This window comes from Aplysia californica, unplaced genomic scaffold, assembly GCF_000002075.1.
Source record: "Aplysia californica isolate F4 #8 unplaced genomic scaffold, AplCal3.0 scaffold00067, whole genome shotgun sequence".
Lineage (NCBI taxonomy): Eukaryota > Metazoa > Mollusca > Gastropoda > Aplysiida > Aplysiidae > Aplysia > Aplysia californica.
The window spans coordinates 1,914,028-1,928,819 of NW_004797337.1; the positions used below are offsets into that span (position 1 = coordinate 1,914,028).

At 42.7% G+C, this 14,792-nt stretch overlaps 1 protein-coding gene across 1 annotated transcript in view; it reads right to left on the bottom strand.

The window, feature by feature from the left end:
* The window catches only part of LOC101855239 (plasma membrane calcium-transporting ATPase 3), a gene marked incomplete at its 5' end in the record, with an annotated part of 62,949 nt that overhangs the window by 25,580 nt on the left and 22,577 nt on the right, over positions 1–14,792 (bottom strand). The window contains 12 exon segments of the mRNA XM_005093688.3: positions 1,026–1,133; positions 2,156–2,373; positions 3,114–3,327; positions 3,766–3,957; positions 4,537–4,731; positions 6,040–6,219; positions 7,509–7,627; positions 8,668–8,810; positions 10,344–10,492; positions 11,016–11,114; positions 12,999–13,105; positions 14,331–14,466. Coding sequence (XP_005093745.2) covers positions 1,026–1,133; positions 2,156–2,373; positions 3,114–3,327; positions 3,766–3,957; positions 4,537–4,731; positions 6,040–6,219; positions 7,509–7,627; positions 8,668–8,810; positions 10,344–10,492; positions 11,016–11,114; positions 12,999–13,105; positions 14,331–14,466 — 1,860 coding nt within the window.

Consider the following 14,792-nt stretch of genomic DNA (forward strand, 5'->3'; position numbering starts at 1 on the left):
CTGCTACTGCTACTGCTACTACTGCTACTGCTACTGCTACTACTACTACTACTACTACTACTACTACTACTACTACTACTACTACTGCTACTACTACTGCAGAGACGGCATGTAGTGGTCGGGGACCATCTTCACGAACTGTGGAGGTGGTGAAAATGGTGAAAATATGGTATAGGTTTAACGACGCGACGCCTCCTATCAGTGAAAATGGTGAAATGGTTCTCCCATAACTTACGGTGTGTGTGCGTGTGTGTGTGCGTGAGTGTGTGTGTGTGTGTGTGTGTGTGTGAGTGTGTGTACTGCAGGGACGGCATGTAGTGGTCGGGGACCATCGTCATGAACTGTGGAGGGGGAGGTGTGGAAAATGGTGAAAAAATATGGTGAAAATGGGGGGGAAAAAAGGTGAAAAAATGGTATAGGTTTACCACAGGTTGGGGACTGTACTTCTTTCTTTTCCAACAAGTTCACACTGACGGTAAATGAGGGTTGTGACTTTCTCCGTTAACTTACGGTGTGTGTGTGTGTGTGTGTGTGTGTGTGTGTGTGTGTGTGTGTGTTGGTGAAAGCAAGGCTCGAGGCTATGTGCAAAAAATAACTTGCTACTGTCTTTCTGTTGTGAACCAGTCACGCGCGACAACGTCGTGTTGCGAATAAGGAGACACTCTAGTCGCTTCTGTCACAGGCGACTGAAAGTTTGGGCGCGACGTAGTCGCTCATAAGGATACACACCTCGCGACTGATCCCACGCTTCTTAACGTCGCATAAGGATACATAGGCTTAGACAATTTTTACTATACACATCTTACTTTGGGGGGGGGGGGTGTCGACAAACTGATCGCTAACCAATAGTCTGACTCGTCATCTGAAAACAAACGCGTTTGTCCTTGATGCTACAAGTCATGCGATTGGTTTGTAGTGCCACAATAACCACTTTGCGCCCTCAATCTGGCCAGCAAACCGAACCGAACCGATCATGCCAACGGGCACAGGGTTTTAGGTAAGGGGTACAGAAAAAAGTCACTCACCTGACCCCACAACAAGGTGCCGACGCCTAAAAATAAACACCACAGCCATTGTGATGCGTTGAGGCTCGTGGTGTGAAATGCAATGCCTCCAAATTGGATGATGAGAGCCTGAAAGAAGGAAAAAAATACAAAATAATTATTGTTGCTAGCTGATGTGATCATGATTAACTGAATAATCGACTACACAAAGAGGATGTGTAGATTTATCGTTCTTGCCTTGTGCACACCAAGACAATATTATTTATTACAAATTCTTTGTTTCAATAAATTAGTCTTTGGCAATTGATTTTGACATCAGCATGACTTAGATTAAAGTGTATAGAATCCATTTAACGTACTACTGTACTGTAGTCATTCCAATACAATACTAATGTATTCATTCAATTAAAAGGGTTTGAACATTGAACATAAAAAAAGATATGCATATGAAAACAAAGTAAAAATCGGATGTCTAAATTATGTCTAAATAGAAAAGAACCTATGATATCATCAAGCGAAGACCAAAATGTGCAAATATCAAACGGTGTCAGAGGACCCTGAGAAATCATAATATCCCAATTGAAAGAGCTGCGGAGCTGGCCTTCCATAGAAAACTGCATCTCCCCTCGACGCTTAACAGCAACAGAGGATGAAAAAGTAAGTAAGTAGACCTGGGGCAGAGAATGTAGCTGTTGCTGACCCCCCCCCCCCCCTCATCCCAGGAAACAGACCAGTTGCCGTAAGCGATTTCAATGAACAAAACCCCAACAGGATGCATTCCCTCTTTTCAATAAAACAGGACAAATTACGGGGTTTTCATTTGTGGAAGGGTGCAGTGCCATAAAGGACAGGGAGTGAGTAAAGTCAAAATGTCTACGTTCTTTTTTTTCACGTGGAAAGCCCAGCTTGATCAGCAGGAGCTCATCAAACAAGGACTGCCAAGTTCACATAGAAGCAAGACCAGAACAGGAAAAAAGACGATACAGGAAAAAAAGAAGAAAAGGAGGGAAAAAAAAAAGGAATTCTAGTCAGATGTGCAATAAAAGTTCAAAAGACTTTAAATTTTAAAAAAACACCCCCCCCCCCCCCAAAAAAAAAAAAAAAACAGAAGAAAGAAAGAAAGAAAAAATAGAAGAAAAATGGAGGAATACCTGTGCGATAATGGTGCCGACCCAGATCCCAATGAAGATGGGGTTTCTGAGGAGGCCCTCAGAGATGTTGTGCTGGTTGTGGATTTTGCGCGCGTTGATCTCGTTGAAGAGGGTCATCATGACGAACGAGTTGAAGATCATGGTGAAGTGCGCTGTGGGCGGGGCGTGCACATTCTCCACATCCTGAATGCCGTCGTCGATACCCAGGATGTCCGGACCTGATGCGGGACAAACAGCAGATGCTTACGGTAAAGAAACTTCACGTATATTTAAAAAAAAAAGTTTTAGCAAGAGTTTTACTGCACTTGCAACACAATAAGGCCATATAAGAGCCGAAGACTGGAGGAGTTACAAGAGAGTAACATACACAAAAAAAGGAAGAAACGTACGGATAAAAGATGTTGGATAGGAAAGAATGAGCAAACGACACTAGACAACCTTCAACCACCTATAGAAGCTTCATGGATAAAAAAAAGTTTGTCTTATCTATCTTAACAATCTGTGTGTCACTTCTGCTAGACAGCTTATAAGTCAGTTGATGCTATAACTCAAAAGATCTCGATCAGCATGCACCAATGGAGGGGGGGGGGGCTCGGTAGCTGAGAAGATATAGTGTCCACCTTTAAACCCAGAGGCCCGAAACTCAATTCCAAGCAGTGTTGAGTATTTTCCTCATTTTTCTAAACTCACTAACCCATAGGTAAGCAGAATCGAGCACCTGGTCTTCTCAGATAAGGAGGAGACATTTTGATCTCTTATAGGACAAAATTCCAAATGAATTCTCACCAAAAACTGAAGCCATTCTAGTCTGAAAAAGACACGTGTCTACCTGTCAGGCACGGGATGATTTTACGTTCGTTGTAGATAAATCCACAATGTACGCCAAAATCAACTGCACTGGGAGAAGAAGATCTTACTGCTTAAACCAAATGTTAAGTCAAACATCCCCCGAACTCACCTTTAAATAATAAAACCCCGATGACTGTGAGCTGATAGACGGAGTGCAGGAGGATGTTCTTGGCCATGGTGCGTGAGACGAGAGGCTTGCTACGGCCGTACGGCTTTCTCTTCAACAGCTCGTCCGTCGGAAGCTCGGTGGCCAGAGCCAGAGAAGCCAGCGTGTCCATGATCAGGTTCACCCACAACATCTGGATGGCTTTCAGAGGGCTGTCCTGTATACAAATAACAGGAATTGTTTGTTTGAGTAAAGAGAAACACGTCAAAACAATAATGGCCATTTAGTTCTGGGGAGACACAAAAAAAGCAATGTGTTTTTAAAAGTCTTTGTAAGAGTTTTTCAATAGTTTTCATGGCCAGATTTCTTTTTTCCAAGACAAACGTGTCATTTCGGGAGAACATTTTTCATTCAGCATTCAAAAATACAATATGGTACACTTCACAATGCGTAAAGTCGAGGCCTTCTAAACGACGAGGAAACGCTTTTACAATAGATCTGGTTACAAATTTACTTTTCCAAGAATTTACCAATTTCCCAAAAGTTCAAGAGTATGGAACCCTGACTGTTTATACTTTTGTACGAATACTTTCGTACGACGAAAGATGACAAACATCCCCAACAGTACACGGAGACAAGAAGCTGCGCGACTCACGTTGATGATGCAGGCGCCGAAGAAAGCGGCCAGCACGGCCACCACGTTGACGGTCAGCTGGAACTGCAGGAACTTGGCGATGCTGTCGTAGACGTTGCGGCCCCACATGACGGCTTTCACGATGCTGGTGAAGTTGTCGTCTGTCAGGATGATGTCCGAAGCCTCCTTGGCCACGTCAGTTCCAGATATACCCTGAGAGAAGAGAGTATTGTTTTAGTAAGAGTTTTATGGGGGCACTTGCAGCACAATAAGGTCAAATAAGTGCAGAAGATTAGAAGTGTTACAAAAGAGAGTTGTTTTTTTTAACTACCCATTACACCATCTGGCGTTTAAGGCAGCAACAAAGGATCTCCAGCTCTGTCTGTTTTGGGCCATTTTGGTCAGCGTCCCCCACGAATGGTTTCAGGACTTCATTTCAGACTCTAATATGCGTCTCCTGGTCACCTTAGGTCTCACAAAAGAGAGCAACAAACACAAAGAAGAAGGAGGAGAGATAAAGACGATAGATGTTTGATAGGAAAGAAGGAGCAAACCACATCAGAACACCTGCCAACCACCTGCTGAGAGAGAGAGAGAGAGAGAGAGAGAGAGAGAGAGAGAGAGAGAGAGAGAGAGAGAGAGAGAGAGAGAGAGAGAGACAGAGAAAGAGAGAATGAAAGAGAGAGAATGAGAGAGATTTGTTTCGTAAATGTCAGTAAAGAGAAACACGCAGACACAAGGTCTGGTAGCAGAGCAAAAAATCATCCTGCAATAGTAGTAGTTTCGCCTTACCATAGCAAATCCCACATCGGCTTTCTTGAGGGCGGGCCCATCGTTGGTACCGTCCCCTGTGACCGCCACCACCTGGCGAGTGCTCTCGCTCTTGCTGTCGATGATGCCCTTGACCAGGACGTACTTGTCCTGGGGTGACGACCGTGCCAGGACACGCAGGTCTGGCCAGATCTTGTCCATGTACTCCTGGTTCACCTGCAAAGGAAAGAAAGAATAATAATAATTATAATAATAATAATAATAATAAATTGCATTTATATAGCGCATTTCCACAAAAGAAGTGCTCAATGCACTGTACAATAATACAAAGAACGTACGCAGCGCAAAGCTCCTATAGTAATCCTCTTTCTCCCTCACTCTGTCTGTCTCAGTCTGTCTCTCTCTCTCTCTCTCTCCAGTGAGAAGGTGGGGAGTGGAATAAGGAGTTGCTGATACACTTTGTTTCCACAGGCTTCTACTATGTTGCGGTGTCAATTGTCACAGTTTGTTATAGCCAGTAACTCTCCTTCGTGTGATAAACACAGAAACATTGTCCTATGACAACAGCACTTGGCACTTTCGGTGCTGAAGTGGTAGCAGTTTCTAAAAGCCGTACCCACGCCGCATATGCTGCAGTAATAACGTGAAAAAAAACTCTGAACTTAGAAACCGCAGGGCCTGCGGCAAAGGTAGTCGGCGGAAACAGTACTATGACCGCGTCATATGCGGCAGGGGTAGCTAGTGAGTTAAACCTGTACATTTTCCCATATTTCAACTTCACCTGAAAAGACCAGGAAATCAATCAACAACACTGCCTGTGAGATTCCCATTTGGATTGGTTCCTCTCAGAAAGACAAAAGTTATACCCAGTGCCCATTGGAGGATCGGTTTAGTTTTTTTCAGTTTGGTCTCTGGCGGCTTCAGTGCACACTATAAATACACCCCTGCCTCAAACCGATCGTCTGACTCACGGCCTTGAAAACAAACGCGTTTGTTCTTGAAGGTATTCGTCAGTTTCATTCGGTTTGTGCCATGCTGGTAGCTTTTCTCCCTCCATGGAGGAAAATCTGGCTAGCTCCGACAATCAAGCCAAACCGATCTTGCCAACGGGGCACCGGGTATCAAATTCGGAGGTCCCACATATTGAAAAATGGTGAAATGGTATAGTTTTAACGCCCCTATCAACATTGTTAGGTTCTTTCAGGACCTCCGAGTTTAACGTCCATCTCCCAAAGGACTGAGCCAAGTGGGAAATTTGTGTAAAGTGCCTTTCCCTTGCACACAACGTCGGACCAAGCTGAGGCTCGAACCCCTGAACCTGCAATCTCACGATTATGAGTCCGGTAGCCTAACCACTAACCTAACAACGCCACTCCACATCCATCTTGTATAACCTTACAGGGTTACAAGGGGCCTTAAACCTATAGCCTACAATTTCGCACGTTTCAACCTTGTCTGAAAACACCAGCAAGTCAATATATCATATATATATCACTAGGATGTAGGGAGGGAGCAAGCACTCACCTCTCCAGTGTGATCCCGGACCCGTCGGTTGAACTCCTTGCCTTCCAGCACCAGGCCTTCTTCTCCCGGCCGCAGAATGCCACACTTGGAGGCGATGGAGCGCGCCGTGTTCACGTTGTCACCCGTCACCATGCGGACCATGATGCCTGCCCCCTGGCACTTCCTGATAGCCTCGGGCACCTGAGGGGAGAGAACCAAAACGTCTCACCGTCAATTATACTATTTCTGTATCTCCAACATCCGATTTGTGCATGAAAGCAGGCAAAAACATCATGAAAATAACAGCAGCGATCTATATTTTCTTAAATTAATTTTTTTTTTTAAAGTAGGAAGTCATGGAACAACATCAAGAGGCTAGCCCAGGATAAAGAAAGGTAGAAAATGTTTGGCCGTGGCCTATACCCTGGTGCAGGGTGAGAAAGGCAAAGATGATGAAGTGAAAAAAAAAAAGAAATACTATTTTTGTTGGACCTTACTGAATGTCCACGAATACAATCTAATTCAAAAGAAATGGAAAACATCTTATGTGGCTTACAGGAATTTTCCATACTTCACCCAAATGTGAATGGGTGCTAGGTGATAAAACACGAAATATTTTATCAGTATGTTAGTGTTTTAACGCCTGTAAAATGGTAGCTTGCACTGTATGCTTTCCAGGAAGTTGAGATTGTTTCAGAATGTTATAAGGTCTGATGGAGTAATAATTAAAGAATGCAAAGCGTACACAACTTGCTGTTAAGCGGGAACTTGCGCAATCCAAACAAATGCAGATGATTATATTACATGATTTTCCTTGTCATGTTACAGTCACTCTGTCTTGCATTTAAAGTCTATCAGTTCTTCTGCTTTGTTAAAAAAAATGTGAAAGAAGTTTAAGCTCAATGTACCTTCCATGTACAAAAAATTTGCTTGAATTCTCTTTAATAATAATAATAATAATAGATAGCATTTGTATAGCGTATATCCCCGCTCAACAGCAGGCTCTATGCGCTTTACACTATATTATTACCCCAGCAGACCATAGAGCACTCCGAAACATTCTCAGCTTCCCGGGAAGCATACAGTGCGAGCAGCCGATTAAGCGCTCAAACACTAACAAACTGACAAGATCTTTCGCTGTCTATAGCCGGGTACCCATTCCCACCTGGGTGAAGTGAGGAAAATAAGTGTAAAGTGCCTTTCCCAAGGACACAACGTCAGGCCCCTGACGGGATTCGAACCCACGACCTTATGGTTGCGAGTCCGAGAGCTTTACACATCAGAATAAGTCTAGCTCTTTGGGCTTACGAGTACAAAAAAATCACTTGAATTCTCTTGACACATTGGAATGAGTCTAGCTCTATGTGCCTTCTAGGTAAAAACTTACTTGACTTCTCTTTAAACATTGGAATAAGTCTAGCTATGTGGGCCTTCCAGGTACAAAAAAAATCACTTGACTTCTCTTGACACATGGGAAAAAGTAAACTCACCTCGTCTCTGACGGGATCCTCAATGCCCACAATGGCCACACAGGTGAGGCCCGTCATGATCTTTGCCTCATCATCCCAGTCCACGCCGTCGATGGAGCTCTCGTTCATTTCCGTAGTTCCTGTTTTTTTCAAAGATAAAAATGTTAAGTGGATGTCATACTTGCAGATGTACACAAGGCATATATGTGAGGCATCACGGTGAAATCAAGTGCTCATCACAGCAATGAAATCAAAGAAACTAGCAATTTTCTGCCTGTTAGGCAATTTAAAAAAACATTGAATTGTTGTGGTTTTTTTAAACTCAACCTCTTTATGTCCATTTAAAAACACATTTCAGTGTGGATTTTACTGTAAAACATTTAACAAAAGTTCTAAAAAAGTAAATTTGCAGTTTCCAAAGACACTCAAGCTTTGAAGGTCACTAAACTCTGGTTTTCTCTCTAATTTTACCTCTGACACCAGGCAACCCTCACCTCCTTCAATTGCAGATATTTTGCCTTCCATTCACGATAAGTTGACATAGTTTCTAATAACGCGTTGCAAAAATTATAAATTTTTAAAAATTTAGACTTAAAAAATATAAAATCCTTTCAATATGTTATTAAGAAATGGTTAAATGTGTGTTTCCAGAGGGAACGAAATTTTGGACCATGTACCACCTATTTTTGACCTTTCCACCCCATTGCTCAAAAATAGCTTTCGCGACGACTGGGACTTTTCTCCGAGGACACATACATATTCTTGCAAACAAGAGGAAAATACAATAAAAACTCAGATACAACAAACTCAGATTCAACAAAAAATCGGATTCGATGAAAGGAGGCGGATTCTGTTTTTCTTTTCTTAATCATTAAAATCAACAACCTAACTCGGATTCAACAGAATTGAAGGTCAGGGCCAATACCGTCATTATATCCGCGGTTCACTGTAGTCAAGCCTGTCAGTGTCACTAAGCAGGATGAACGAGCCATATGTGAGAGAGGCATTGTGGTGAAATCAGGCCCTCGTCAAAGCAATGAAATTGAAGAAACAGGTGTTTTTCTGCCTGTTCGGCAAATTTGGTCTAATTTTTAAAATTTGGCTCAACCCCTTCCACTGTTTGCCCATGTAAAAACACATTTCCACGTGAATTTTAATGAAAGACGTTGATGGAACTCACCGGACACAAAATCCTTGTAGGCCATGCAGATAGTACGCAGACCCTCGCTAGCCATGGGCTCAATCGTCTCGTGGACCACCTTCTCTTGGGCCTGCAGGTTGAACCGTACGGCTTTGCCCTCCGAGTCCAAAATATAGTCGCACCTGGGGATGATGCCAAAGCCGGGCTGTGTGAAACTCTTCTACATAAACTAGTTATAGAGTAAACCGCCGCTTATGACGAATATACGAAAGCGACAGGCAAATTTCATTGGACACACCATATTGTAACAACAGGCAAGTTTGATTGAAAGAGAGGCAGAGGCAGACAGAAGGAAAAGATACCGGACAAGTTGACAACATGGCTGGGAGCAGCAAGAACCATTCCTGCAACGCAGGACAGATGGAAGTGGAGGTCCATAACTGCCAACCCCAGTCGGCAAGGCACTGGATGATGATGATGAGTTATAGTGTGTTAGTAAGCGCCGATATGTTTTGTTTTTACTGCTGTCCTTACGTGTATATAACTAATGTATGGTTGTGAAAGTTCGTCTTTATGTGGCTGAACTGGTTTTTCTTGTTACTGTGAAATATTTATCTTGCGTGATAGTTATAGTGCGTTAGTAAGTGTGCCGATATGTTTTGTTTTTACTGCTATGTGTTAAATGTATGGTTATGAAAGTTCTTTATGTGGCTGAACTGGTTTTTCTTGTTACTGTGAAATATTTTATCTTGTGCGAATCGCTCAGTGATCATATGATTGATGTAAAGCGCTCAGAGCTTATGTTTGTATGGGATAGAATGCTTTATACATGCAATCTATTATTATTATAATTATAAACCGAATCAGATCGACATCTTAGTGTAAGACTCAGTCATACGTCATTTTGAAAAGTGACATATAACAAGAACTTATACTGAGCAGTCCAGATAGACACACACACAAAAAAAGAAACATCACATAATTTGTCTTCAACCTATTGAAAGTAAATATCGGTACAGTGGTATATCTTCATAAAGAAGAAAAAAAGATGAGGATGATTGATGTTTGAGAGGAAAGGAGGAGCAAACCACACCAGAGCACCCACCAACTACCCACTTGTGGGTGTTGAATACCCCGGTCAACCACACATTAGACCATAATTTAGAAGGTGGGCTACTTTGACCCAGCCTGTCAGACCAGTCGACGAGATGACAGACATTTTTATATTTCATTTTTATTTTGTCGCGTGTCCTGATTTTGGTGCCGATATTTGCAGCTTACGTAAAGATGTATTGACTTGGCGCAAACAGTTACGTTTCAAGAAAAAAAAAAGAAACAAGAAAAAGGGGAACTGTTTTGTCGGTGATGATAATGGTGATGGTGATAATGATGTAACATTATTAGATGATGATAATCTAACATAATTTTTTTGTATGTTCCTTGAGCGGGCGAAACGTCGAACATATAAAAAATATTTTTGGAAATTCTACAAGTCTCAACCTTTTTAAAAAAATTCTCTGCTGTTTAAAATGATGATGAAGATGATGATGATGATCAAGAGGCGAAACGTTGAACTGTGTCTATTAAACAAACTTTAAACATTTTATATTGTTATTTTGTCTGAAATTCAAAAAAGACTCTCCCTCCTACTCTGCTTTCCAAACAATGATGATGATGATGATGAAATGATGATGATGAGGAGACGACAGACTTACTTCTTGACCACCACCTCGGAGGCACCCTTGCAGAAGAAGCGGTATCGATCCTCCGAGCCGTCTACCTTGATGACTGTGCTCATGGACTTGCGGTCAGAGTTGAAGGTGTACACCTTGAACAGAGACTCCTCCGTGTACTTCTCACGGACCTGAGGAAATCACAGGAGTGGGTGGAAAGAGGTTATTCTTGTGTATACCTAATAGTGTGTGTGTGTGTGTGTGTGTGTGTGTGTGTGTGTGAATGTGTGTATGTGTGTGTTTGTGTTATGTCTGTGATTATGTGTGTGTGTGTCTGCATGCGTGTGTATGCTCCAGAATGAAACAAAGAGAAATAATTGTATCTCAAAGGAGACGAAGCGACAGAAAGAGAGAGATAAAACAGCAAAACAAAAAGAGGGAATCAGAGAAAAGCAAGGAAGAAGAAAGAAAAGACAACAAACAAATGAGAAAGAGAGAGGAGACAGAGAGACAGAAAGAGAGAGAGAGAGAGCGACAGAGACAGAGAAAGAGAGAGAGAGAGAGACAGAGAAAGAGGAGGCAGAGAGAAAGACAGACAGACAGACAGACAGACAGGGAGACAGACAGAGAGACAGACAGAGAGAGATGGGAATGGGGACAGACAGACAGAAAGACAGAGAGACAGACAGACGGAGAGAGAGAGATGTCACTGACCTGATCGTAACTCTCCCCCATGGCTTGGATAAAGCCTAGCAGGGCACATTCTGTTTTGTTTCCCAGCTGTTTGGGCAGTTCCCCTTCATTCTCTCCAGGCTGAGGACACACAAAGTCATACAATCCTTAGTTTTTAGTAAGAGTTTTACAGCACTTGCAACACATTGATACAGTCGTTAGTTTTTAGTAAGAGTTTTACAGCACTTGCAACACATTGATACAATCGTTAGTTTTTAGTAAGAGCTTTACAGCACTTGCAACACATTGATACAATCGTTAGTTCTTAGTAAGAGCTTTACAGCACTTGCAACACATTGATACAATCGTTAGTTCTTAGTAAGAGCTTTACAGCACTTGCAACACATTGATACAATCGTTAGTTTTTAGTAAGAGCTTTACAGCACTTGCAACACATTGATACAATCGTTAGTTTTTAGTAAGAGCTTTACAGCACTTGCAACACATTGATACAATCGTTAGTTTTTAGTAAGAGCTTTACAGCACTTGCAACACATTGATACAATCGTTAGTTTTTAGTAAGAGCTTTACAGCACTTGCAACACATTGATACAATCGTTAGTTTTTAGTAAGAGCTTTACAGCACTTGCAACACATTGATACAATCGTTAGTTTTTAGTAAGAGCTTTACAGCACTTGCAACACATTGAGGTCATATAAGTGCAGAAGATTAGAGGAGTTACAAGAGAGTAACAAACATAAAAAAGAAGGAGGAGGGATCAGGACGATAAATGTTTGGTAGGACAGAAGGAACAAACCACATCAGAGCACCTGCCAACAACCCACATAACAATAATAATAATACAGTAGTCTCCGCCTAAGATCCCGGTGCTCGGGAGCAAGGAAATGCGGAATCTTAGGCGAGAACCGGGATCTTAACCGACGGACCCAGGGAAGAATCTATGGTGACCCATGTTAAGGCTCACAATCGATAAAATGTTCTCCCTCCACTCTACAATGAACTGACGTGCCCCCTTGGTGGGTTTATGGCATATGGCGAGCAAAGAGTGGTTAACCTTGACCTATTACGGTGCATAGTGGCATGAGGCGTGCCATTTTCACTTATTATCCTATCATGAGTCTCAAGATCTACGCTTATCCAGTTGCCCCTCACCTTTATCTGTCGAAAATTTATAGCTTTCCATCTCTGACCAAGTTCCCCCCCCCCCCCCACACACGCACACAAAAAACCGCCTTTGTCGTTACGCACCATTACGTTGTGAACACACCAATTAAAATTCAGTCCGTCTCGCAAATTCGGGAGTAGAGACAACTGCTGCAATGGTCAGGGAAGAGTTCACAGTTCAATGTGATCCCGCCTGGAGCAAACGTGTAGGCCCTACTCACCCAGCGAGTGATGCAAGTTTAGGGGGAGAGCTCAGGTGTGAGTGCGATGTTTGGGGAAAACAAACACGTCGGTCAGTTCACACCCCGGTGTGATCCTGTCGGGGGCAAACATTGTATCGCTTCATCGAGTTTTACAACGTGTATGCGATCACATTCACGAGAGTGGCTGATCTCTGACGCGACGGACAGTTTATTGATCTCAACTTTTCACTCTTGGTTGATCAGCTGTGCCCGCCTGCGTTTTTGTTTCGCAAATTATGATCTGAAATGCGGGATCTTAGCCGAATGTCGACCATCAGAGCGGGATCTTAGGGGAGACTTTTGTATAGTAAAAATTCTGTTTTCCTAAAACAGCGGGATCTTAAGCGAACCGGGATCGTAAGTGGTGGGATCTTAGGCGGAGACTACTGTAATAACAATTAGCATTAGTATAGCCCATATCCTTGCTCGGCAGCAGGCTCAATGCGCTTTACGCTATATTATTACCCCAGCAGACCCTATAACACTCAGAAACATTCTCGTCAAATAGGTCCCGAAGGGGTTAAACAAAGTTTACTGTATTACTTCCGACCTGGGTTGAGGAGTGTAACCACTGTCTCTCAGTCAGTCCACACTTACCTCAATTCTGGACGTGTAACCGCTGTTGATTGAGATGGATTCCAAGATCAACTGTCCCAAAAACTTGTTGAAATTGCTGAAGTTGGGAATGTTCCTGTTGTGTTGCTCTGTAAGAAAATCAAAAGTTCAAATTCTTCTAAGTCTGAGATAAGCATACTACAGGTATTGGAATCCACAAGGAAACAGACAAAGAGAAAGACCTAAAAGTTCTTTGAGGGAGGACTTAGATCAGAAACCAAAAAGTTCAATTTGCTGTGAGCTTAAGATAAGCATACTAAAGGCATTGGAATCCACAATGAAATAGATAGGGAGAAAGGCCTAAAAATGCTTTGAGGGGGGTGTAAGATCAGAAATCAAAAGTTCAATTTGCTCCGAGTTTAAGATAAGCATACTACAGGTATTGGAATCCACAACGAAATAGACAGAGAGAAAGGCCTAAAAGTGCTTTGAGGAGGGACTTATATTTGAAGCTAAAGAAGATTGGATACAGCTGGACAGAGGTGGAGCCTATAGCCAAGTACAGAAGTAGATGGAGAGCTCTTGTTGGTGGCCTATACTCCAGCACAGGGGGAAAAAGGCTGATGATGATGATGATGATGATGATGAAGGTGGTGATGATGATGATGAGGATAAGGATAATGATGATCGCACCACAGGCATACACTGGTGATTTCAAAGGTTACTGTTCTTGCCCAAGTGGTCAAAGAACAGAAAGAGAAAATACAAAGTTCAAGTGCTCACTTCAACTGGATAATCTAAAATAACTTTAGGTGTATAACATCCCCATCAACACAATGTAGATCATTTAGGAGGCAGATTACTTTGACCCTGCTACCAGGGCTAACTCTTCATAAGAAGGACACAATGTCCCAGCAGACAGACTCAACCCTGTCAAACAAGTCAGTTTTAGTTTCAGTAAGAGTTATACAAGAGATCAAGGGGAAGACCTCGTGGAACTTGGAGAAGAATCACAGAAATCGATGTACAGAAAAGTGGGAAGACATGGAATAACATCAAGAGGCTAGCCCAGGATAGAGAAAAGTGGGGGGTGTTTGTCCGTGGCCTATACCCTGGTGCAGGGTGAGAAAGGCAATGATGATGATGATGAAGAGTTATACATCACTCGCAACATAATAAGGTCATATAAGTGCCGAAGAATAGAGTACGTGTCACAAGAGAGTAACATACACAAAAAAGAAAGAGGGGAGATAAGGACAATAGATGTTTGATAAGAAAAAAGGAGCAGACCACACCAGAACACCGGCGGACCACAAACTCAAACAAGTCAGCCGTCGCCCCCTGATTACAATTCAAAGAGAACACATCACTCACGGCCAATGTAGCTCTGCACCACCGTCATTCTGTTGGTGGTCAGCGTGCCAGTCTTGTCGGAGCAGATGGCGGTGGCATTACCCATTGTCTCACAGGCGTCCAAGTGACGCACCAGGTTATTGTCGTGCATCATTTTCTGAAAACGGGAAAAAAAGTTAATTTAGTAAAGTTTTACATTCTTGGGAGAAACACTTTATATCAATTTTCCAAAACAATTTAAATCAATTTTCCCAACATCTGCAAAGTGAGTTTTTAGTTTTAGTAGAGTTTTTACGGCGCTCGCAACAGCACAAGGGTCATATGAGTGCCAAGGGGTGGATGTCAACAGAGAAGGCCAAACGCGGAATCAGGCTTACTCTGCTCACCTCTCAAGCCTCAACAGCCCAAAGTCTGCTTCGACTATCTGGCCTAAGGACAGTTCAGGCCTAAGGACAGTTCAGTCAGTAGCACTGTCCTGGTGGG